The sequence below is a fragment of the Conger conger genome, chromosome 16 (genome assembly GCF_963514075.1).
Source record: "Conger conger chromosome 16, fConCon1.1, whole genome shotgun sequence".
NCBI lineage: Eukaryota > Metazoa > Chordata > Actinopteri > Anguilliformes > Congridae > Conger > Conger conger.
The window spans coordinates 8,833,827-8,857,257 of record NC_083775.1 but is presented as its reverse complement, the minus strand read 5'-3'; the positions used below and the strand labels follow the sequence as shown (position 1 = coordinate 8,857,257).

Genomic DNA, 23,431 nt, shown 5'->3' with positions numbered 1-23,431 from the left:
AAGCACGGAAGCGCTGCAGAAAATTCTTCTAAAGAAAAAAAAAATGAACGAAACGCCCAAGCGGACAGTTTTGTGAAACAAAAACCAGAGTGTGAATTACAACACTAGCTGGTATTGAAACGGGAACCAAGACATTCTGTACATGATAGCGGGTGAATTAGAGCACAGAAACAGCGGGGAGAGATTTACTGTAAGACCCCCCCCAACCCCCCACCAGGCCCAGTCCCAGCCTAAAGGCATTTAAGGATCAGAATGTTCTTCTGGCCGTTTGGTAAAGTAACGCTGGGTAAAGAATGGCGGGCTTGACTGTCAGTGTGCTGTGAAGTGCCCTCTGTGTTTCCTGTCCTTTTCACAGACGGACGGGACTCCTTCACGCAGACACGAGGGGGAGGAGGGGGGAGCGACAGAAAGCGCATTGTTTGTGCTCCTGAGTCAACCGCAGCTAAACTAAACACACACACGGCAGGACGTGTGTCACACAGCTGCCCCAGCGGGAATATTAATTATGACCGAGCGCAGCCACGGGCAGGCGGGAGGGGAGACGGAGGGAACCTTAACGCGACGAGATGAGCTCATTTTTCATCCAGGAAATGGAGCCATCAACCTGGGAAGCCATGATTGCTCCAAACCGCGTCAGTCAACATTTTCAACTACAGTTTGAGTGTAAGCTAGTGCAATTTTTGTGTTTTTTTGTGTTTTTTGTGTTTTTTTGGCTGGGGTTCATAAGAACAGAGCTAGGAGTGGACGGAAGGAGGGGAGCGGGGTGTAATTTGGGGGAAAGGTGACACCCTGGGTGGGGTCAGAGCATTGATTAAGGTTAACGGATCACTGTACGAAAGATGGTGAGACTACAATCGACCCCTGAACCTTTCTGTAGCTCATGTGCGACCACAGTCAGATACAAATGACCATCTCCATAAACTCAAGAGCTACATTGTGATATTAAATGTCGACAACAACTTAAACTAAAACAAGGATAGTAAAAGGAAAGTAAACAAAATTGTTCCTGTTTCGGATCTAAAGTGGGATGATGTCAGACGTGTCTCAGGATAATGAAACTAAAGTGTGAATGGCCGTAGCCAAGCAAAACAAGCTTAAGAGCCTTCGACCTTTCTGGCTGATGGTCTGAGAGACCTGTCACTTTTCACTGCCCAAAGAAGCTCTCTGCTTGAGGAACAGGGCGTTGCCACAGGCAGAGAAAGAAAGAAAGAAAGAGAGTTTCTGTGGACAGTGTGTGTGGAAACCGCTGCGTTAACCTGTCGTCTTTATACGCTGTGATTTATCATTTATTTGATGCGGTTTGCTGCAGCTGCAGGTGTCTGGAGCTCAGAGGCAGGAGCAGGTAGATCTGACGGCCAGGTTGCTCTGTGGGAAATCCCCCTTGCCGCACAGGTGTAGAGAACGTGTCTGTCGTTCGCTGTAAAGGGGGGGGGAAGCGAGTCGTTTCTCCCAAGATTTCTCCGGTTCTGTGAGGGGGTGCCATTCCACCCGCGGCTCTATGGAAGAAAGGTTTAAAGAAAGCCGCAATATCCATCAAAATGAAAAGAAATGACTTGTGCAGCTTCTAAGAAAGAGGAAAAGAAGTATGCGCTCAATTATATTCAGGCATGCTTCAGAGATGCCGAGCGTGAAGATACTGAATTATTAGTGGAGTGAACGGAGAACTGATGTGAACGCATCCTATTTTCCATCACATTTCCATGCTCATTTTCAAACTGAACCATTTCACCATTCATAACATCATACCAATGGAACATTTCACCCAAAAAAAAAAAAAAGGCCCTATAAAAAGAGTTCTCAGCCTAACATTTGGCGTCTTTTGTTAATATGGCATTACGCTGAACGCTAGACCCGAACATAGGCTGTAATTCTGGGACTGCAGGGTATCGAGTTTTGAGATAATCTCTTTCACCAGTCAGGTCATGTCACAGTATTCCCTCGGTTATCATTTTAACCCGCGAAAGCCTGCACTTAGCTCTGCATTTCTCAGCTATCGCCCTTCCATCTGTGTTCCCGGGAATTTAGGGCCATGCACCTGCACTGTCTGACCCCCCCGCCGTCTCACTCACCCCGCCCCCCGCCCCCCCCCCCCCCCTTCACGTGGCGTTTGAATACGCAGAGAAAGGGAGCGGAGGAGACTCGCTGGCAAACTACCGCGGCTTCGCCTTTCTGAGGCTTTCCCTCGTTAACGCTAATTATCAAATGCTAATTATCGCTCACGACGAGAGCGTCTGCACCAGAGGACCCGGGTCCCGCACGGCTTCCCACAATCCCGCGGGGCAGCCCTGCGACGGCTGCCCAGTGACCAGCGGTTACACGTACAACATGTCTCGTAGGGACACACAGAATACAGCATTCCCGCGGTTATGCAGGGGGGGGGGTATGCTTCCCAAAACATGCGCACCCTCTCGTAGGGACACACAGAATACAGCATTCCCGCGCTCACTGAAGGATGCCTGTTTCTCTCCCTCGGTCCAGGGAATATGCAATTTAAAACACTGAAAAGGCACACTGCCCGATCTGCTTAAAACCCACAAACAAAGCAAAGTCCAAAAATACAGATAGTGGACATATTTAGAAACAGGATTCTGCCTCAGGAGTCACACCCTAAGTGATGGCACCTTCCTTAAACATTCTTTCAGGAAACCTGCTTAAGGAAATATGCTTATTTTGGGCAGCTATGACAGCGCGCGCATACACACACGCATTCAAACAGTTTATTGGCCGTAAGAGTTTTTTCTAATATTTACTGTCAGTTCATTTTAAGCCGAACAGAACATTTTTTTTTTTTTTAAGCCGAAAGAACTTCGGTTTTCTTTCCACTGTGACAGTGGGAAGTACACAATAGCCTTCCTGTCTGATGAAAAATAAACAATGAACGAAATAAACATGCCGAGCAGTCTTCCCATACATATTTTCCCCAAAAACCCCGTTCTTAAACATAACTCCGTACGCCGTGTCTAGCGTTCGTACAGTGCAGCTCATGCAGAATCCCCAGTCCCACTTCAATATTTCTCTTTCCTATCCGTCTCATTTACGGCAGACACTCTGTTCCCGAGAGACCATTCTTCTTGCACACAGTCCATTGATGAAGTAAATGTTCACTGAGGCAGCTCGAGTTAAGTACCGTACTCAAGAGTACGACAGCAGCCCTTCCACCCCTGATGCACTCCCATAACCATCCGGTTACAAACGCAATACCCCAACCATTACAGCACGCTGCCACCCTGCCTGCCAATATCCCTGGCCAACTGCCACTCAGAAGCTAATCTAATCTAATACCATCCTCTCCCATTCCCGCACACAGCCGTTTGTCAGAGCTAGCTGCTAGCTGGGCAGGGAGATCACTGCTGGCAGAGGGCCCTGCGCAGGCAGCGGCTAACAGCGGCTAACATGGACACTATGACAAGTAATCTAGCCCTGGGGCTCAAAGGAACCTGATGAATCACAACGGTGCTTTCCAGGGGTCGGCCTGCAGTCAATACGGGAGAGATTCACCCAGTGCAACAGTAACCTGGAACCCTGACAAAAAGCAGTCAAGAAACAGTCCAAACCGATGTGGAAGGGTGTGTGTGTGTGTGTGTGTGTGTGTGTGTGTGTGTGTGTGTGTGTATGCAAGTGTGTGTGAGTGTGTGTATGTAAGTGTGTGTGAGTGTGTGTGTGTGTGTGTGTGTGTGCACGTGTGTGCAGAACTGTGTGGTGAGGGAGAGTGGAATGTGGGGAGGTGGGAAGACAGAGAGAAAGAGTGATGAGGAGAGAGAGATGTGGAGAGATGAGGAGAGACGGAGAAAGAGATGAGGAGAGAGAGATGGGGAGATGAGGAGAGGGATGTGGAGAGATGAGGAGAGAGAGATGTGGGGAGATGAGGAGAGAGAGAGAAAGAGATGAGGAGAGAGGGAGAAAGAGATGAGGAGAGAGAGAGATGGGGAGATGGAGAGAGGGAGAAAGAGATGAGGAGAGAGAGAGATGGGGAGATGAGGAGAGAGGGAGAAAGAGATGAGGAGAGAGAGATGTGGGGCGATGAGGAGAGAGAGAGAAAGAGACAGATAACAGAGCTGGGCAGGGTGTGTGGGGCCGCCTGTTAACGTTTCAGCACGGCCCTCTCAACACGTACGGAGAAGCGGAGAGAGGGAAGGAGCGAGAGAGGGAGAGAGGGCGAGAGGGAGAAAGTGACAGGGAGGAATCCCTGGAATGTGCCTCATATTCAGGAACACAGACCCAGACAGAGAGAGGGAGAGGAAGGGAGAGATAGACAGACTCACACAGTGTGAGAGAAAACGCAGAAAAACAGCCAGACAGACAAAGTCAGATACTACGAGTGGGAGAAGAGACTGAGAGACAGAGAGAGAGAGTGGGAGGGAGAGAGAGTGAGCAAAAAAGAGGGAGACAGAGAGAATTTCTGTTCGGGCAAAAGCAATATCAGCACGAAGTAGTGTAGCACCCAAAACCCACAGTCCTGATGATTATCATTTGTTGATTGCTGTTGCCATGGGGTTTCGACCACATAGAATGTACTCTGAAGGCCAGAGATCAACAACACACAGACCTCGAGAGCTGAGAACTGCTGGTTTTCCACCCTCCCTTTACCTGAGCCAGCAACCAGCTGTTTCAAAACCTAGCTTGAGCTGGCCAAACCATGTCAAGCTGGGAGCTTGAGCTATTTTTTTCTGTAGGGTGTCACCTAAAAGCACAGCAGTTGCCCAGACTAAATGTCACTGCGACGACGTTGGTTGGATATAAAGGGCCGAATGAGGAGGCGAGATGACATCAGATCCCCACATCCACCAAGCAAACGTTTCAAACACAATTTCAACTCAATAAATAACCTGCGACACATTTCCATACCAAATAAAAAAGTTGAGGAGTTGAAATTGGCCTACATTCTTGAGGACATTAACTGCATTTCTAATAAAGATGACTCATCTCTAATAATTTGAAGGACACCTTTGTCCTTTAATGAAAAGCGTGATATTGATGAAAAGCTGGAGAAAGATCGGGGGGGAGACTTTCTGTCTCTATTAAGAGCCGTCACGCTCTAGCAGCCTGGGAAGGTTATGATCATGTTTTTTATCATAATTGTATTTTACTCTCCTCCATGAACGCTGAATTGTGGGAGAGAGCTCCGTGTTTGTAAGCTTCGTCCCTCCAGAGGACGAAAGAGAAGGGCTTTGTGGCCCTCCATCTTTTTTCGGTTTAAATGGTAAATGGTTGGCATTTATATAGTGCCTTTATCCTAAGCGCTGTACAACTGAATCATACACACACCAACGGCGACTGGCTGCCATGCAAGGCACCAACCAGCTCGTCAGGAGCATTTTGAGGGGGTTAGGCGTCTTACTCAGGGACACTTCGACACACTCAGGGTGGGATCGAAACGGCAACCCTCCCGACTGCCAGGCGACTGCTCTTACCGCCTCAGCCAATGGCGGCCTGAGGTGTCGTGTTTGCACACAACCGCGAATCACCAGGGGCGTTGGCTTTACCCGCCTTCTGACATATCGCATGGGTTAAATCACGGTTAGAGACATTCACCATACCACCGGCTGGTGTAAGACTAAAACCAGTCAAGATTCTGGGACTTAATTCTATTTATTTACAGATTTGTGGAACATTGAGGCATCTGAGGGTCGGCTGCCGTGGTGTTTAGATGACATAAAATTACATTACATTACATTACATTAATGGCATTTGGCAGACACTCTTATCCAGAGCGACGTACAGTTGATTAGACTAAGCAGGATACAATCTTTCCCTGGAGCAATGGGCTTAAGGGCCCAACGGCTGTGCGGATCTTATTGTGGCTACACCGGGATTAGAACCACCGACCTTGTGTGTCCCAGTCCTTTACCTTAACCACTACGCTACAGGCCGCCCTGTTTAGATGGACTACGACGAGAAAAACTGTGAAAGCTCATCTCACAGTGCCAGAGAGAGCTCGGGAGAGACCCGCTCCTGAAACACGAGAACCTGAGAATATTAAAAACATCCAAACATCTAAACAAGGCCTTGTTTGCGATTCGATACACGAGACCACGTAACGTTTCCATTATTTTCTTATTTATTCTCTTTTCTCTTTGATAAATGTTTTATTGGTATTTTGGGTTTCTATGTCGTATTTGTATATCGGTGTTTGTTATGGCACTGTATGCAAATCAACTTCAAAGAAAATTCCCTTCATCAATAAACTGCTGCTGTACCACCATAAAAAAAGAAAAAACAGCAAACCCCAGAACACTGTTAACTGCTACTCTACTCATAGCCACAGTCATAGGAATCAGGGCTGTAGGCGGTGTCTGAAGCATCACTATGAGAACAGGTGGGCTCAGATGTGCTGTTTGACAATGCCGATGTACCTCAGTATGGACAGGATGCTTAGAGAACATAACCTGCACTCATCCGATATTAGTCTTTAGCTTGGGCCTGTATTCCATCCTGAATGTAGACCTGCATTTCTCCCTCACCTGATTCAGAATAAAGGCAAGCAGCACCAGGCATTTGGCCTCTCAGTGGAGTTCACGGCCTCCTCCTGGTCTTCCTCCAACTGCCTGTCTGGATGGGCTTCTGCTCAGTGTGACATCAGCATCCTGCACAACGCTGCCAAGTGTATTCCTGTACCAGGAAAGGCAGCACCTCACTGCACAACTACATGCTGATACACAACGACACACTGCAACACAACAAAACTACACACTGATACACAACTACACTCAACACAACTACACACTGATACACAACTACACCCTGCTACAACTACCACACCTACACACAACACAACTACACACCACAATACAACTACACACTGCTACACAACTACACACCACTACACAACTGCACACCACAACACAGCTACACACCGCTACACAACTACACACCACAACACAACTGCACACCAAAATACAACTACACACCGCTACACGACACACCACAACACAACTACACTCAACACAACTACACACCGCCACACAACTACACTCAACACAACTACACAACACAACTACACTCAACACAACTACACACTGCTACACAACTATACTCAACACAACTACACAACTACACACCACAACACTATACACCACAACACAACTACACACTGCTACAGAACTACACACTGCTACACCCCTGAGAGAGAGGGAAGAGAGCAGGAGAGAGAGATGAATTTGATTTGTATTCTGAAAACACTCTACACAAAAAACAAGTTTAACAAACTACATGTCCCCAAATCAGAGAGAGACGGACACAGAGACAGAGGCTGACTGACAGGACAGGAACAGAGGCCCAGAAATAGTGGGGAAGGGAGACCGGTACTGGTGTGTGACAGCACTTCCACTCCCAGCCCCAATACTCAGTCTTCTCCACTTCCTGTTTATGAGCCTACTTCCTGCTGACTGTGTCACACGTTGTCATCCGCGCCGTGGCCCGTCAACTGGGTTTACCATAACGCATGTGTGTATGTATGTGCATGCACGTATACACACGTTTACAAGTACGGTATATATGTAGTGCGTACGTACGCACGCAACCATGTGTGTGTACATGTGGATTTGTATGTGTACCCGGTGTGCAATTGTTCTTCCTTTTGTGAGTGCGTGCGTGCCTGTGTATATTTGTACGTTTTTCCCGTGTCTATGGAAAAATCCCCGGCCGGGATTTGAACCAAGGACCTTTGTGCTGTGACGGTACTGAGCACTGCACCTCCCTGCTGCCCCACTGCACAGTGCAGGGGCCCAGGGCAGCGCGTGGTCTTCCATCGGCCCCCGAGCTTTGCGGATGAGGTCTTCGCTCACTGCCGCCCGTTCAGGGGCTCAGAGATGGGCTGCTGGGTCCGATAATGCACGTCTCTCAACCTCTGAAGAAATGAAAGGGTATTTCACACGGATTTAGATTGGAAATGCGCTGCCACGTTTTGGCACTGCTGGGATATTTTATCCTTTAAATGGACAACTTCTGCATAATTCTGGTTTCATATATGACCATTTCCATATAAATTATTAGTTTTATTAACTATTTTTCAGCTTAACCTTACACTCCCTGCAATCTGTGTATATTCCATTTGTGTGTGTGTGAGTGTGTTTGTGTGTGCGAATGTGTGTGTGTGTGTGTGTGTGTATACCATTTATGTGTGCGTGTGTGTGTGTGTGTGTGTGTATGCCATTTATGTGTGCGTGTGTGTGTGTGAGTGTGTGTGTGTGTGTGTGTGAGTGAGTGTTTGAGTGTGTGTTTGAGTGCGTATGCATGCACGCTTTTTGTGTGTTTCCCATTTGCCACACACACACACACAGAAACATGCAGACGCGTGCATATATGCACTTTAAAAAAGAAATATAGAACCAGTTTTCGGATAAAAAATTGAATGAACCTTAATTTAGGCAGTCTGGGATAACCAGGAGAGCCACAAGTGAGTGACTGCAGGAGACCTGTGGCACGTTCTCCAACACGATTAAAACACCTAACCTTCGCATTTTCTGATAAAACTGCAGGACGGTATACTTAAGAGTACTGATGTAGTTTTAAAGGCGAATGGTCGCAACAAACATTGATTTGCTTTAGTTTTTAACGGTTCACTTCTCTTTATAGTATTTAGAAGTTTATTTCATAACTTTTGAAAGCATGTTCACTTCATGGCATTTTATTTTTTGCACAGTGCTGCGCAGGTGTGGGCTGGGTGGAGCAGGTGACAGTGTGTAAGGAGCGGTCTGGAGAGAGGAGAATAAAGATATCTTACCATATCACTACTGTGTATACTCGATTAGTTAAGGAGGGAAGAGGAAAAAGAAAGGGGGTTGAGAAAAGATAGCAGGCCTAGAGATGAAGAGACAGAGAGAGCCACATGCAGCACATGGGGAAATCCACCCTTCCTCTCACCACCACATTCAGACACAGCAGCCCAGGGCAATGAAAGAAGCTGGGAATGTGTCTGTCAGCTTTTACCGCGTGCCATCAGGTGTGAAACACTAAGGCACACCCCTCTATTCCCTTAATATTTGTTAATATATTCCCGCCAGAGTCCAGTTTGGCGAGTTTGGTCAGTAATTTCCTGAACTCACCAAACTGTGTTTGTGAAGAGAAATAAATTACGCCCGTTTTTAATTGCTCTACAATGCTTTCGTAACCACCCAACGGCCATTTCCATTTGACACTTGTGTCTTTTAGCCCTTTAAGGCATAAGATCACACATACTGGATTAGAATGTTCCTTAACTGAACGTTCCAATGCTGATGGCAACAATCGTTACTGGTAACTGAAATGGAATTCTACAACATGATTAATGATGATTAACAGAAAGGGCAGTTAATGATGATTGTTAATTGAATACCAGCTACAATGTTGACATAATTATAAACACATAACACTTGCAGTCAAACCACTGCAAGGCCAGAAGCAGGCGAAATAATCTCACACCATCTGTGTGGCAAGCAATGCGTAACCATTTCCACTCTCCGCAGCAGGATACTATGGACGAGCTCACCATGAAACAATGTTAAATGAATTCCCACATAGTAGGTTGGACTCTGGAGTAAAATTGTTCTTTGTTGGGCTCTATATAACCTCCGCTGGAGTGCAAGAAACAGTGAACACTTGTCTGTTCATATTAAATACGGTGATGCAGTATAGATTCACCATTATGGCATGCAGACTGTACAGGGACCAATGTTAATTATTGTAGCGTTATATTTCATCTTGTCAATGTGGCCGCTCTTATGGTGAGCGTGGAGAGTCTGCCTTCATGACACACAAAAAGTACAGATTCGGCATTCATGCTTCAGAAGTGTATAGATTATGTGTTCATAGACAGTGGGGGGGCACTGGCCTGCGGTGTTAAACAGCCGCCTCAGCTTCTACCGGTTAAGGCTGCGTCACCAACACTGCTGTGTCACCAACACTGCCGTATCCGTGCTGGCTCGAGCCCATTGGCTCGAAGGAAACAGCCAATGGCCTCCTGAAAAACTCATTATGACATAAAAATCAGGCGGCCGCATCCGCTGCAGCCCTTCCGCCCGTTTATCATCCTCCCGGACACACAACAGGCCGGCGAATCCACACACAACATCACCGAAGCGCCAGTGCAAATCAACGATGCTAACGCCTGTGCGCTGGGTGCGGGATTCTGCTGGATTTATCCTCGCAGTCGCGGTCAGCGTTCCCTCCAGGACGACGACAGGACGGTGCCTTCAGACTCCCACGCGCACACGTGCCGGGATGCTATTTTTCCAGGAGAACGCGGGCGGCAGAAGGAAACCGGCTCACACTCACCGAACCCAACCTCCAACTACCCCCGGATGTGGACAAAAACCCACTCCTTATCCGACCACAGTCATCCAGTGAGACAATCACACTTCACAATAAGGTTCATGAACTGGCATTAATGTAGGCGTTAACAGGAATTAATGACGGACAAATAGATTAAGCATGAAATCAACTTTTCATTAGTTCACGCATTTGTTAGCAACTAACTAAGATATGCGTCACATGACATTTACACATTAGCAAACCATAGGATTAACTTATAACTAGTTAACCATTAACAAATACCGTAACTGACTTTTTCATTCCAATATGAAGTGCTAATAATTCATGTTAACAGCTACATTAGTTGACGTACGTTAACAGAGCTGTGCAGATTGACCTCACAGTAGTTCGTTAGTTAACAGCTACATTAGTTCATGGCAATTCATGGAACCTTATTGTTGGAAGTGTGACCAATGACACACGGGGTACGAACGGGCCCCGTGACGGAGCTGCACGCTGGAGTTGGCTGAAAAGGCGGGCGTCGGCAGGGACAGAGGAAACCTGCTCTGCGATTACGGGTGCACCCCCGCGGCCCCGCCCCCCGCCCCCCGCCCCCACCCCCACCCCCAGCGTGCAGCATTAACTCTTCCCTGCCCTCGGCTTCCGCTCACATATTTGTTTGTTCTCGGCTTCCAGGTGTTTTCCTGTCCGGGCCGGGTTCCGTTTCGGAAAAAAAGGGGGGCCGCTGTTCCAGAAAGCGGGTCGGGCCATCCCCGAAACCCGCCCCGCCCCGCCCCAACCCCCTGGATCCACAGCGACCTGACGCTCCCGCGCTTTCTCCGCCCTCCAAAAATAATACCGCCAAGTCCGCTTCCTCACAACACGCAACAGGAGGGCCGCTTTGATGGCACGGGGTGGTGTGTAGCAGGACACGCTCATTTTGCTGGAACCAGCACGAAGCGCACATAGACCACAGCCATTCCTGCATTTACATGCATGACTGCCCATGCTGCTTTCATGCGGGTTATAATGATGATAATAATAATAATAATAATAATAATAATAATATGGCAAACTAATTGAAGGCAGTGACGATGGTGTTGGAAAAAAGTTATAAGCCTAACCATACAAGCCTGACATTATAAGCCTAACCATACAAGCCTAATGTTATACGCCAAAGCCTTATAAAATGACCCCTGATACAGAAGAGCAGACCACTCTCTCTGCAGTACCCAAAGGAGTGTAGTGCTGATGTACACTCCTCTCTCTCTCTCTCTCTCTCCCTCCCTCCCTCCCTCTCTCTCCCTCTCTCCCTCCCTCTCTCTCCCTCCCTCTCTCTCCCTCTCTCCCTCCCTCCCTCCCTCCCTCCCTCTCTCTCTCCCTCCCTCCCTCCCTCTCTCTCCCTCTCCCTCCCTCCCTCTCTCCCTCTCCCTCCCCCCTCCCTCTTTCCCTCTCTCCCTCCCTCTCTCTCTCCCTCCCTCCCTCCCTCTCTCTCTCTCTCTCTCTCTCCCCCTCCCTCACTCTCTCACTCTCTCACTCTCTCTCTCTCCCCTCCTCTCTCTCTCCCTCCCTCCCTCCCTCACTCCCTCCCTCCCTCCCTCATCAATGGCTCCGTTGTGTCGTTGTGCTCCGGCTCCGGTCCCTCTCCCCCTCAGAGTCCCTGTCCATTCTCTCCAGGGGAACGGGGTGAGTGGGAGGCATGGAAAGAGGTGACGGAGCAGCGGGGCACAGAGGAGAGATGACTCACTCGCATTCCACCGAGCACAACAGCACCCCCTGTTGGCGGGGCCCGGCAGGGAGAGACGCGTGGGCGTACTGTCTGGGGAGCAGACGTTACTTCACCCGGAACGTTCTCCCACGCTCCAGCGCGAGCCGCTCGCTCAGGTGCGGACGCACGTTCCCGCCGCCCGTCACTTTCCGCTGTCTGGGTGACTGAGTCTATTGTTACTCCGCTGTCAGACACGGGCCGACGCGTCCAGAGAGACGAACCGCGCAATTAAGCGCCGCCCTCCGAGATCCGCCGACACGTTAGCGCCCGCGCTCCAACCCCTGCCATGTAATTACATCGATGGCCTGGTTCTTATTACGAGGAGGACAACACAACGTGCTCTGCGATTGGTTCGGTGGTAACCGGCCGGTGCGCTATACTTAGTCATGTGATTATCTGTTTCGTAAGCCTATTGTTTGGCTTATGTCTCTGATTTGTTTTTGTTGAGTTTCTTTTTTTTTTTTCTCAGCTGTATAATTGCTTCTTGACTGGCTTTGGTACAACTCTGGTCCTCATGCTTACAAATGCTAATAACTCCAATGGCATTCAAAAGCCTAGAATCAAGGCTAGATACTGAAAACTCTCTTATACCTGCACAGAGGAAGTGATCGAATACACACGATTAATGTAATGCCTACGATAGGGATGAAAATACCCTGGAAGTGAATTGGACAGTGTGACAGTCAGCACTCGAATGTGAGCGTGTGAGCACAGAGCAAATAGAACAGAAACGGTACCACTGTCCAAATACTTACGGTCCGCAATGCATTGTAGCTCATGGGGACCGGGTTCTGGACATGCTGGACAGATTCATTTCTCAACCCTCCCTCTGTCACCGAACCTTGCCCGTCAACGTAACTGCAGGTGGGTGTTAAAGATAAAGGGCCTCTAATGTGTACATGTCATGCTCTTCTTCCCCCCCCCCCCCGAAGACATCCAGTACCCCGCCTAACCCAGGAATTCCCCTGCCTGGCCTTACCTGTCTTCCAGTCATCTCACTGATAAAAGCCCCCTGACTGAGACCAGCACTGTGAGAGGCCCAGGTATTAATACTGTGTGTGTGTGTGTGTGTGTGTGTGTGTGAGAGAGAGAGTAAGTGTGTGTGTATGTCTGTGTGTGCGTGTGCACGTGCGTATGAGTGTGAGTGTGTGAGAGAGAAAGAAAGTGTGTATGTGTGTGTGTCTGTATGTGTGTGTGTGTGTGTGTGTGTGTGAGTTGTCTGTGTGTGTGAGAGAGAGTGTATGTATGTCAGTGTGTGTGTGTGCGTGTCTGAGTGTGTGTGTGTGAGAGAGAGAGAGAGAGAGAGAGAGTGTATGTATGTCGGTGTGTGTGTGTGCATGCATGCACTTACACCAATCAGCAGTAACATTATAGCTATACGTGATCGGGTTTGTCATTTTGCATGTTGGCACAGGTATGCATTTGAACATATTGAATGTCTCTATATGTGAGTTTGTGCACACGATTATGTGTGTGTGTACGTATGCGAGTGTGCATGCATGTATGTGAGTGTATGTGTATATGTGTGTGTATGCGAGTGTGTGTGTGTGTGTGTGTGTGTATGCACGTGTACATGTATGTGAGTGTGTGCATGTATGTATGTATGCGAGTGTGTGTGTATGTGTATGTGCCGCAAATGTGTCTGCACACACGTCTACAGCATGTCCACATAACCGTCCGCGTCTGTCTCTGCACCCATCCCAACCACCCCCACGCCCGCCCCCTCAGTCGCCTCGGCCCCCACTCCCCATCAGTGCGGCGGGAGGAAACTGCAGGACAGTGATAACGGCCTGAAACACAATGGAGCCCGCGGCCCACACTGCGCCAGCACCAGTTTAGCCCACAAAGGTCAGAGGGGCTCTGCAGCCTTTCGCTATTATTGTTAGCGTCGTAACGATTACTCCGATGGCCTTTATTTTTGAAACGCGGAAGAGTCCGGAAATACCAGCGAAGTATGAAAACGCTGTTCAAAAGGGTTACTTTTTTTGGGGGGGGGGGGTGGGGGTGGGGGCCCGGGGCGGGCTTTGACGTCAGGCGGTGGGAGCCTGGGAGTGATCGGGGCTCGGTCCGCGCTTCAGCCCGCTGGCAGGCTTTCGATTTAACGTTCTCAGCCTTCCACTTTTCAGTTTTCCTTCTTTTTTTAAAGGCTGTGACCCGTGCGTTTTGTCCACAGAAATTAAGAGATCGTGTGAACCCTTCGCTGCGGCTACCAAACATGCGCATCCTTGGCTTTCACGGATATCCACTGGATTCTTTCTCAAGAAGAGAACATTTGGCAGCACTCTTGTCCTCCATAAGCTCGAGGAGAAAAAGCATCTTACTGATGCTCTGGCCCACAATAGCTTAAACCAGGGGTGTCAAACTGAAGCCCCAGGGGGCCGCAGTGTCTGCGGGTTTTGTGGTTTCCTTTCAATCAGCTGCCAATTAAGGCAAATTAAGGCCTTGGAACAAGGCGTGTGGATACTTTAACCAATCAATGACTTGAATGAACCCAGAACTCCCAAAAACCAGCAGACACTACGGCCCTCCAGGACTGGAGTTTGACACCTGTGGCTTAAACGGATTAGCTGCGTACCCTGCTGAAAAAAAACAGCTCAAGTTTTGAAACAGCTGGTAGCAGGTCGACCAGTCAGACCAGCTCATACTTAACACGGTTTGACCAGCTCAAGCTATGTTTTGCTACGCAAGCTGGTATTTTAAGCTGGTCATAGCTGGATATTTCCACCAGGGTACTGTCTCTTTAAAAAAAAGAAAAAACCCTAAAAAACCCTGTCTGGGCACCACCTGAGGCTGAAACCTGTCAGAAGCCAAGCCCGCCAGTAGCCATGGCTCCGGATTGAAATCGTCGCTGTTGGGGTGTCTCGGTGGCGCAGCCTGCAGAGCACTAACCGCATGCTCATTGTGAGCCGCGACGTCGACGGTTCGAATCCGACCGTCTGACAATTTGTCGCGTGTCTTTCCCTCTCTCTCGCCCCCATTCTCCCTGTCTCTATTTACTGTCCAATAAAGCTGAAAAAGGCCTAAAAAATATCTTTAAAAAAGAAAAAAAAGAAATAGTCGCTGTCACTCACCGCGTTCAACGGGGCCACGTCTCACAGCGCGCGGCGCATCAATTTCAAACCGCGGTGCGATGTTCTGGAGTCGCTCGTCTGCGCGGAGTAATGGAGCGGGCGACGGAGCCCAATGAGAAACAGCCGGGCGGGCTCAGCGCGCTAACGGCCCGGGCTAATCCACGGCCTCAGATCAGCGGCGAAATGAAGCGTCCCCCGTGGGCGCAGAGAGCCACGCTCAGCCGCGGCCGGGCGACAGCAGCGCCGCGGACACCGCTACAACGCTGCGCTGTGAGGGAGCACAAAATGGCCGCTCCGCTTTACACATCCGCGCGCAAAAACGGTTAGCTTTATTTGTTTTGCCCTCAACGGCACCCTGAGGGCTGACGGCCGCGTCGAAAGGGTAATCTGCCGTTGTTGTGCTGCATGTTTGCTCGTCAATCTGGGGAATTTCTTTTCACCGAAGCGCATATTGAAAAGGCAGCTCTGGCTCTTAGCAGATTTGGTGTTGTGGTTAGAGAGTGCAGTTTTCTCTCACGCAGGACAGAAGGGTTCAGCAAGACCCACCGGTTCCTTTTTTCCCCATCTGTGCCCCACTCACTTGGAGAATAGATACAACAGCAAATTACATTTTCCAACTCAGTCCAGGGATTTGGGGAAGGGCAGTCTTAACCGAAATGGGTCCATTGGAGCAGCTCTCAGTTTAGAGGGCAGAACTGAGTTCACTGCGGTCGTGACGTCAAGCAAAACACAGCCGTCTGCCCTCAGGGTGACGTTGAGGGCAAACAGCCGCATTGATGAGTGTGTGTGTGTGTGTGTGTGTGTGTGTGTGTGTATACAGCACCACCCACAGCACAAGCAGCAGCCAATCACCTAGTGGCACCTGTAGCATGCATTGCTACACAAAAAGAGGTAAACCCATATCTCCAAATAAAGTTTTCGAATAAAAACTGCAGCGCATGGAGTATGCTTTACAACTATCTATTTCCGTCTAAACATTTATATACTGTGCAGCTATGTGGAATTTTTATCCTGTGTTATGAGTGTGTGAAACTGAAAGCCTTTTTTTTTTTTTTTATAGTTTTAAGATATGAGCTAAAAATATGAGCAAGCGAAAAACCCTGCTTTACATTTCCTTCAAGTTTATGGGCCCAGGGATTTGTGGGTAAGCTGTTGACCTTGGCACAAGGGGGTTGTGGGTTTGCTGACTTGCTTAGCCACTCAGGGGACTGAAGTAAAATGGCAGCCAGTTCAGACGGGAGAGAGAGGAGTCACAGAGCCCCCCCAAGCAGCGTCGCCACACGTCCAAAACGAGCATCGCGACTCGCTCGCTCTCCTTTTCAAATTCCACGGGGATTGAGTCACGCGACAGGCCAGTCCCCGATTCACAGACCAGTCATGCGACAGACCTGTCCCCCGAGTTACAGACGAACCTCGTATATGCCATAGACTATAATGACACTTGTAGTTATATATAGATATTGTTGTGTTTTGCATTAGCTATTGTATTGTTGTACCGTGATATACTAGCTCGTAAGTTGATGTATTCTTCAAGGGTTTCCGATTGCATCTGTATGGTCACGCTAGTACTGTCCTCTCTGGTCCTCTTCACACTTGTCCCTGTGTGCGATCTGCACTTCATTGTACATCGCTCTGGATAGGAGCGTCTGCTAAATGCCTTGTAATGTAATGAGTCACAGGGGAGTCACGCGGCAGATCAGTCCCCTGAGTTACAGGCGAGTCACAGATGAGTCACAGATGAGTCACGGCACGTATGCAGCTCCACGGGCCAAAAAGCAAACACAACCTTCACCGACAAACGTTACGCCGCCCTTCTTCTTAAACTCACACTGGCCCCGTTATCCGCGGACGCTTGTGCGTCGCAGAAATGCAAATGTCAAGTGTTGCATAAGCGCATCGCTCTCAGCCCGGAGCCGCCTGAAAGGTCGCGGTATTCACGAGAAACGCCTCGGCGCGCGGGCTAAGGTCACCATAAAGGTCAACATCAAAAAATACGGCGCGTCTTCCACGGACATTTCTTACAACGCGTACCAGGGGATCCATCGTGTTTCACATCATTGTGTTAACATTTTCTGCATTAAAGGTCTTTTAAGGTCTGAAATGTTTCATTTTCCCATCGATTGAAAACGGACACATTGTTCAGTCATATAGTGATGTATATTTTTTTTTACCAATTTATTTTGTTGGGGACAAAGAATACACCTATTTGATTTGACATTTACAGTGGGGGAAAAGAACTCCAGAAAAAGAAGCATAATAAAATCAAGTGGTACACTGAGGGAGATGCGTTCACAGAGCTATCAAAACCAAACGCTGCAACGCAAGAATCAGTAACTCCAGTCCTGGAGGGCCGCAGTGTCTGCAGGTTTAACTCCAGTCCTGGAGGACTGCGGTGTCTGCAGGTTTAACTCCAGTCCTGGAGAGCCGCAATGTCTGCTGGTTTAACTCCAGTCCTGGAGGGCCGCAGTGTCTGCAGGTTTAACTCCAGTCCTGGAGAGCCGCAATGTCTGCAGGTTTAACTCGAGTCCTGTAGGGCCACAGTGTCTGCAGGTTTAACTCGAGTCCTGTAGGGCCACAGTGTCTGCAGGTTTAACTCCAGTCCTGGAGGGGAGCAGTGTCTGCAGGTTCAACTCCAGTCCTGGTTTTTGTAGTTTCCATTCAGCCAGCAACAAATATAGACGGAAACAAGGTTTTCTGAAACTTCAGCCAGTCAGAGACTAAAATGACGTGTTTAAGTTTGGGACATAGACCAAAAACCAGCAGTCACTGTGTCCCTCCAGGATTTGAGTTAGAGATCCCTGCGGCACACGGACTGTCAGAAATAGAAGGAAGAAGTATGTCTTGTGTTACTCCTCATGTCCTTTCCACATTCTCTGCCCAGGCCAGTCCTGAAGTGCGTCAAAGCGCAGTGTGTAAGAGGAGGGGGGAGGGGGGGTTGCATTGTTCGGTGAATTCCCCCCCTCCCCTCCTCTGTCTTCTGTGATTAACAATAGTCTATTCTGTGCCGTCCTGAGTGAGCGGGGCACACACCCATCCCAAGACAGGACCACTGGGAGAGATTTTGGGAGGGGGCCAGACTAGAGGGACAGTGCATCAATTCTCATCTCATAGAGATGAAGTTCTGGGGGGGGGGGGGGGGGGGGGGTCAGTTCCTCGTGTGTCTGACTGCACATGCGAGTGTGTGAGCGTGCTTGTGCTTGAGTGCGTGTGCATGCACGTGTATGCATGAGTTTGCGTGCGTGTGTGTGTGTGTGTTTGTTAGCGCATGTCTGTATGTGCATGGGTGAGCGTGTGGACCATGTGTATGTATCCATGTGTAATTGCACATGTATGTTTGAGTGAGTGGGTGTGTGTGTGTGTGTGTGCGTGTGTCTCTGTTAGCAAGTGTGAGTGAATGGTCTGTGTGCTTGTGTGCATTTGTGTGTGCATACGGTGTCTGTCGGTCTGTCTGCATGGTGTCTGTATCCGCCTGTCCGCGCTGTGTCAGTCTATCCGTCTGTCTGTCCGCACGGTGTCTGTCTGTGTGTCAGTCAGAGCGCGCACAGCGTTTTCGTGTCTCTCATCCTCCTGCCGCGCCCATCCAACAGTCCCCCTGGTCACTCTCCTTCCCAAATCTGATATCAGGAAAAATGTATAAAAACGATTCCCTCACAGCCCAGCTCAGTAATGCCATCCATCAGCAGAGGGGAAAAACAGATCCCTCATTCACCGCTGCGCTGGGCCGGGGCAATCAGCGGAACCGCAGAAAGGGCCGTCTTTGAAGCGGCCGGCCCATTGTCACATACATAAATACAAAGTGCACGGGCCCCATGTCTGCGTGAGGGCAATTATATCATTATTACTAGTCTTATTGTTGCGCATGAGGAGGGCTTTTGTGCCGCCGCGGAATGCGGTGCGCTTGGCATTTTTCAGCGAAAGGGCAGTTTTCTGGAACCCGTGCCAAGTCCGGGCGGAGGGTGAGATCACGGCTGGGAGATGCCCACACGCTGGAGCCCTGGCTCGTCAGAATTTCCCCTCGCTGTGCGTGGGGGGACACCAGCAGGGGGGCGGGGGGCGGGGGGCGGGGGGGGTCATGGCCCAGGCGAAGATGATTACACCACATTGCAGTTATTCGACTGAGGCTTTTATCCAAAGCGACTCACAGTTGATTAGACTAAACACGGGACAGTCCACCTCCTGGAGCGGCGTGGCGTTAAGGGCCTTGCTCAAGGGCCCAACAGCAGCGCGGAGCTCATCGTGGCTACGGCAGGGGTGAATATAAAGCACGGGTTCACGGCTCCTGTGCAGGAGGGCCATGGCAGCTGCTGGCTTTGAAATCGCATTTCGATCAGCAGCCAGTACACACCTAGGAAACCACTCGAGTGCTGAAATGAAATGCACCAAAAACCAGCGCACACCACACCTGCACGCCAAGCCTGTGGGGTATAATCACAATGCAGGATTACAGAGTTAGCAGCAAGAGTTCACAGAGGAAAACCCAGAACAGAAAAGCTGTTTTTATTTCAGTCCATGTTCCAGTTTTGGACGGGTTCCAGGTTTTACTCAGTGAATCTATCCAGCCAGCTACCCAGCTGTGCACTCCTGCTAAAAAGCAACAATTGCACTGCTCTGTTCAGCCTGTTACATCATATAAATAATATAAACGTATTAAAAATAGAAGTCAGAGGTGAAACTGTGTATAAAAAGCAGAACGAATCCATGCGCTTTTCTACATTCTAGGCCTTTCACACCAAGAAAGTGCGAAGAGGACGTCAAAATGGCCACAGTCACACCAAACACATTACATCCAATTACATCATAACTACGGCTGTATACCCCCCACCCCACGCACGCACGCACGCACACACGCACACACACACCTATGCCCACCTACACCATCCGCGACACCACTCTCCCTCTGTCTCTCTCTCCGTCTCAGAGCTTATCGCCGTGGTAACCAGGTGACAGGTGGAGGGACCGAGGCCTGTCGTGTCCGGGTAACAGAGCCCTTTACACGGGGCGTCTCAGAAACCAAACAACTGCAGGGACAATCTGCCAGGCAACCGGGTCCTCCCAGATCAATCCCACAGGCCACTGCGGCTCTCACCACCAGGGACACGGCAGGGCACGAGCACAACCCAGAGCGTGCCAGCATTACCGTGCTAAACCTGAGAGGAACACCAAGCCGTTTGAAACCAGACCTAATTACATTTTTGCGAAACCAGCTGCAACAAATCTGTACAGAATACTTGCGTTCTACAGCAATAGAGGCGTTTAGATTAGGTCCGTTCCCCCCCTCCGTATATATATACATATCCTAAATACCTACATTCTAACGTAATGCAATATTAGGATTATTGCTGCGGTATAACTGCTTTATTACATTATTGGCATTTGGCAGACACTCTTATCCAGAGCAACATACAGTTGATTAGACTAAGCAGGAGACAGTCCTCCCCTGGAGCAATGCAGGGTTAGGGGCCCTGCTCAAGGGCCCAACGGCTGCGCGGATCTTATTGTGGCTACACCGGGATTAGAACCCCCGACCTTGCGTGTCCCAGTCATTTACCTTAACCACTACGCTACAGGCCACCCCAGCTATGCAACAGGCCGCCCCTTAGATACAATTTTACGATGCAGGGAACTCCCCTTGGGTCACAGGATCGGCCGGCTCAATGGTTCCGGTACAAGTGCCGCGATACCATGATTCTCATAGAAGAAGAACCCCCTTGGGGTAATTTTGTCCTCTGCGTTTGGCCCATCCCAGTCACTTAGGGGCAGTCACCATGCGGCATCCGAGGAGCGATGTGGGGTTAAGGGCCCAACGGCCATGCGGACCTTATCGTGGACTACAGCGGAGCTTGCAGCAGTCATGCACCTTAGCCACTAGGTCAGGGGTCGGCAACCCTGGTCCTGGAGAGCCGCAGGGTGTGCTGGCTTTCGTCTCCACCTTAAAATAAGCAACCGATTCAGACCCAAGAAACCAGTTGAGGTGAGTTAACTGTGTAATCAACGGCTTTCATTGATCAATTAATGCCAAGTAACAACGAAAGCCAGCACACCCTGCGGCTCTCCAGGACCAGGGTTGCCGACCCCTGCACTAGGCTAACAGGTTGCCCCATATAATGAGAGCATGCTCCAGCGTGGGGGACCAGCTCCTATCTGAGCTGCTTTCTGTCTGCAGGCACTGTCAAAGTACTGAGCGCATGCACTGGGGCGAGATTGGCTCAGGCGGTAAGAGCTGTCGTCTGGCAGTCGGAGGGTCGCCGGTTCAATTCCCCCGCCCGGGCTGCGTCGAAGTGTCCCCGAGCAAGACGCCTAACCCCTAAATGCTCCTGACGAAATGGTTGGTGCCTTGCATGGCAGCCAATCGCTGTTGGTGTGTGTGCGAGTGTGTATATAAATGGGTGAATGAGAAGCATCTTTGCTAATATAGCGAAGGATACAGGCGGTATATAAACGCCAACCATTTACCATTTATGCTGAGTGAGGGCATGTCATCTGAGGAAGTTATACTTTCACAATAACCAACCATGAGGAATATTAGGTCTAGCAAACTGTCTTAAGTTTTGATGATTGGGCAGGGAGTTGTGCATCTTTTAAGCATACATGTTCAGCCACCGAGACAAGCAAATAACATTACTTTAAATGTAGCGGATTCATACAGGGAAGAAAGCGGTTAGACATAATTCCCAAAACAGGGACCATTAGTCATCAGTTTCCCTCCCTTGGGCATGGCTTACTTTTTATAGCACATCTCAGTCTCACATGATAGAAGCAGATTATCAAGTAGCCCCGTTTTATTTGCCTTTATCGTAGACGCGCTGATAACACGCCTTAACTGCCCAAACCGCCCTGTGCAGCACAATACAACACACGAGGTGGGCTGAGGCACCTGATAGGAACATCATAGGCTCATATATCACAGAAGGGGCAAAAGCTTATTCGCTTATTATAAAAAACAGACACTTATCCAAAGGAGCTAGTGTAGTGTTGTGATACGAGGATGTGTTAAGACAACGGGTGCAGACTAGGACAGTGGTTCGTGTAACTTTGAATACCAGCTCATCTGCAATAATGGAGAGATGTAGGATAGTAAGATCTAAGGACAAAATCAGAAGATTAAATAGATTGTGTGCCTTGTTGTGACATTTCTGAGTTGGAGACGTCTCGGGAGAAATCAACCATGACTCGACAGTGTCACCAAGAGTTAGAATTTGGTAACTACAATGGAGAAACAGCCAAACGATTTCCTCCATGAACACCTCTTTCGAGATTTTTACCCTTCTTGGTTTAAAAAAAAAAACTCACTTTGTTGCTTTCCTTTTGTTTTGATATGATTTTTCTGAAGACTTGGTTTTCATTTGTTTAATCATCTGTTTGCACACCTTTGTTGAAAGTTATGTTTCATTTAATTTAGAATTGTTGTCTAGTTTTGAAAGTAGTGCCTGTTTTTGTTAAAATTATTATTTTGTGTTATTGAGTGTATTTTAAAAAAAGAAAAAAGATTTTAAATTGTAAGAAATTATAAAAACCAATAAAACAACCTTTACCCTTCTCAAACTGGCGTAAAATACCACCTAAATAGAGTGAGCCAATATAATGCCATTCGGCGTCATTACGATTGAAATGTTAGGTGTTTTTTTTTTAAGGAAAAGAGTTGAAACGATAAGGGAAGGGAAGAGGGACTTACCAGAGTGTTTTCGAATGAAATGTTTTCGACGTTTAAAATGCCATATCAAAAGGTTCACAGAGGCGCACACAACTTTCCAAGCCATATACAAACCGACGAGCGGGCGTCTTGCGTCACACGTGTGTTGCAAATTCTGTGATTAAATAAAATGCGCGTTCCGGTTCACTTGTCCATTGGACTACGTTTCAACAAACTTCATTCAGCTAAACGTTTCAATGAAAGACTTAGCCTATAGTTGGATCTCGCTTCCCCCAAACTATTGCAAAAGACAGCCACATGTATCCTTGTTTTAGCAATTCATAGAGGCTAACCATGTATACAGGCTAGTCTAGTAAACACAACTCCGATATGAATACTTAATTCAGCATTTCAGATTTTGTTTGCCTAACATACTAGTTCAGATATTTTGAAGTATGCGCGAAGCTGGAAAAGGTGGTGACAACCACCTCAGATCAGATCGTTTTTAGAGGCTAAGTATTGACCGTTACGCCACAGATACTCCGGCCCTGGAATCTGAATCCGGCGCTGGTTTCTTTTTTCCCAGGTAAATAACTGAACTGAATTAGTGCTACTGATTGGCCAAACTGTCTTCACACCTGACTGCCAGGTAAAAGGGTTGAAAACCAGCAGTTCTCGGCGATCATAATGGACTGTAATTAGAATAACAGGACTGTGTATGTTCCTCGGGGACCC

At 48.7% G+C, this 23,431-nt stretch overlaps 2 protein-coding genes across 3 annotated transcripts in view; one reads left to right on the top strand and one right to left on the bottom strand.

The window, feature by feature from the left end:
* pdgfbb (platelet-derived growth factor beta polypeptide b) overlaps positions 1 to 22,843 on the bottom strand; it is a 44,803-nt gene extending 21,960 nt beyond the window's left edge. Inside the window, exon 1 of one of the 2 annotated variants that reach the window (XM_061223542.1) lies at positions 22,739 to 22,843. The gene's annotated coding sequence lies outside the window, so the exon portion shown is untranslated. The remainder of the gene's footprint in view (positions 1 to 22,738) is intronic. The other variant, XM_061223541.1, reaches the window with a different exon arrangement.
* Positions 564 to 23,431, top strand: part of LOC133114291 (large ribosomal subunit protein uL3) — a 294,631-nt gene continuing 271,763 nt past the window's right edge. Inside the window, exon 1 of the mRNA XM_061223544.1 lies at positions 564 to 569. Coding sequence (XP_061079528.1) covers positions 567 to 569 — 3 coding nt within the window. The 5' untranslated portion in view covers positions 564 to 566. The remainder of the gene's footprint in view (positions 570 to 23,431) is intronic.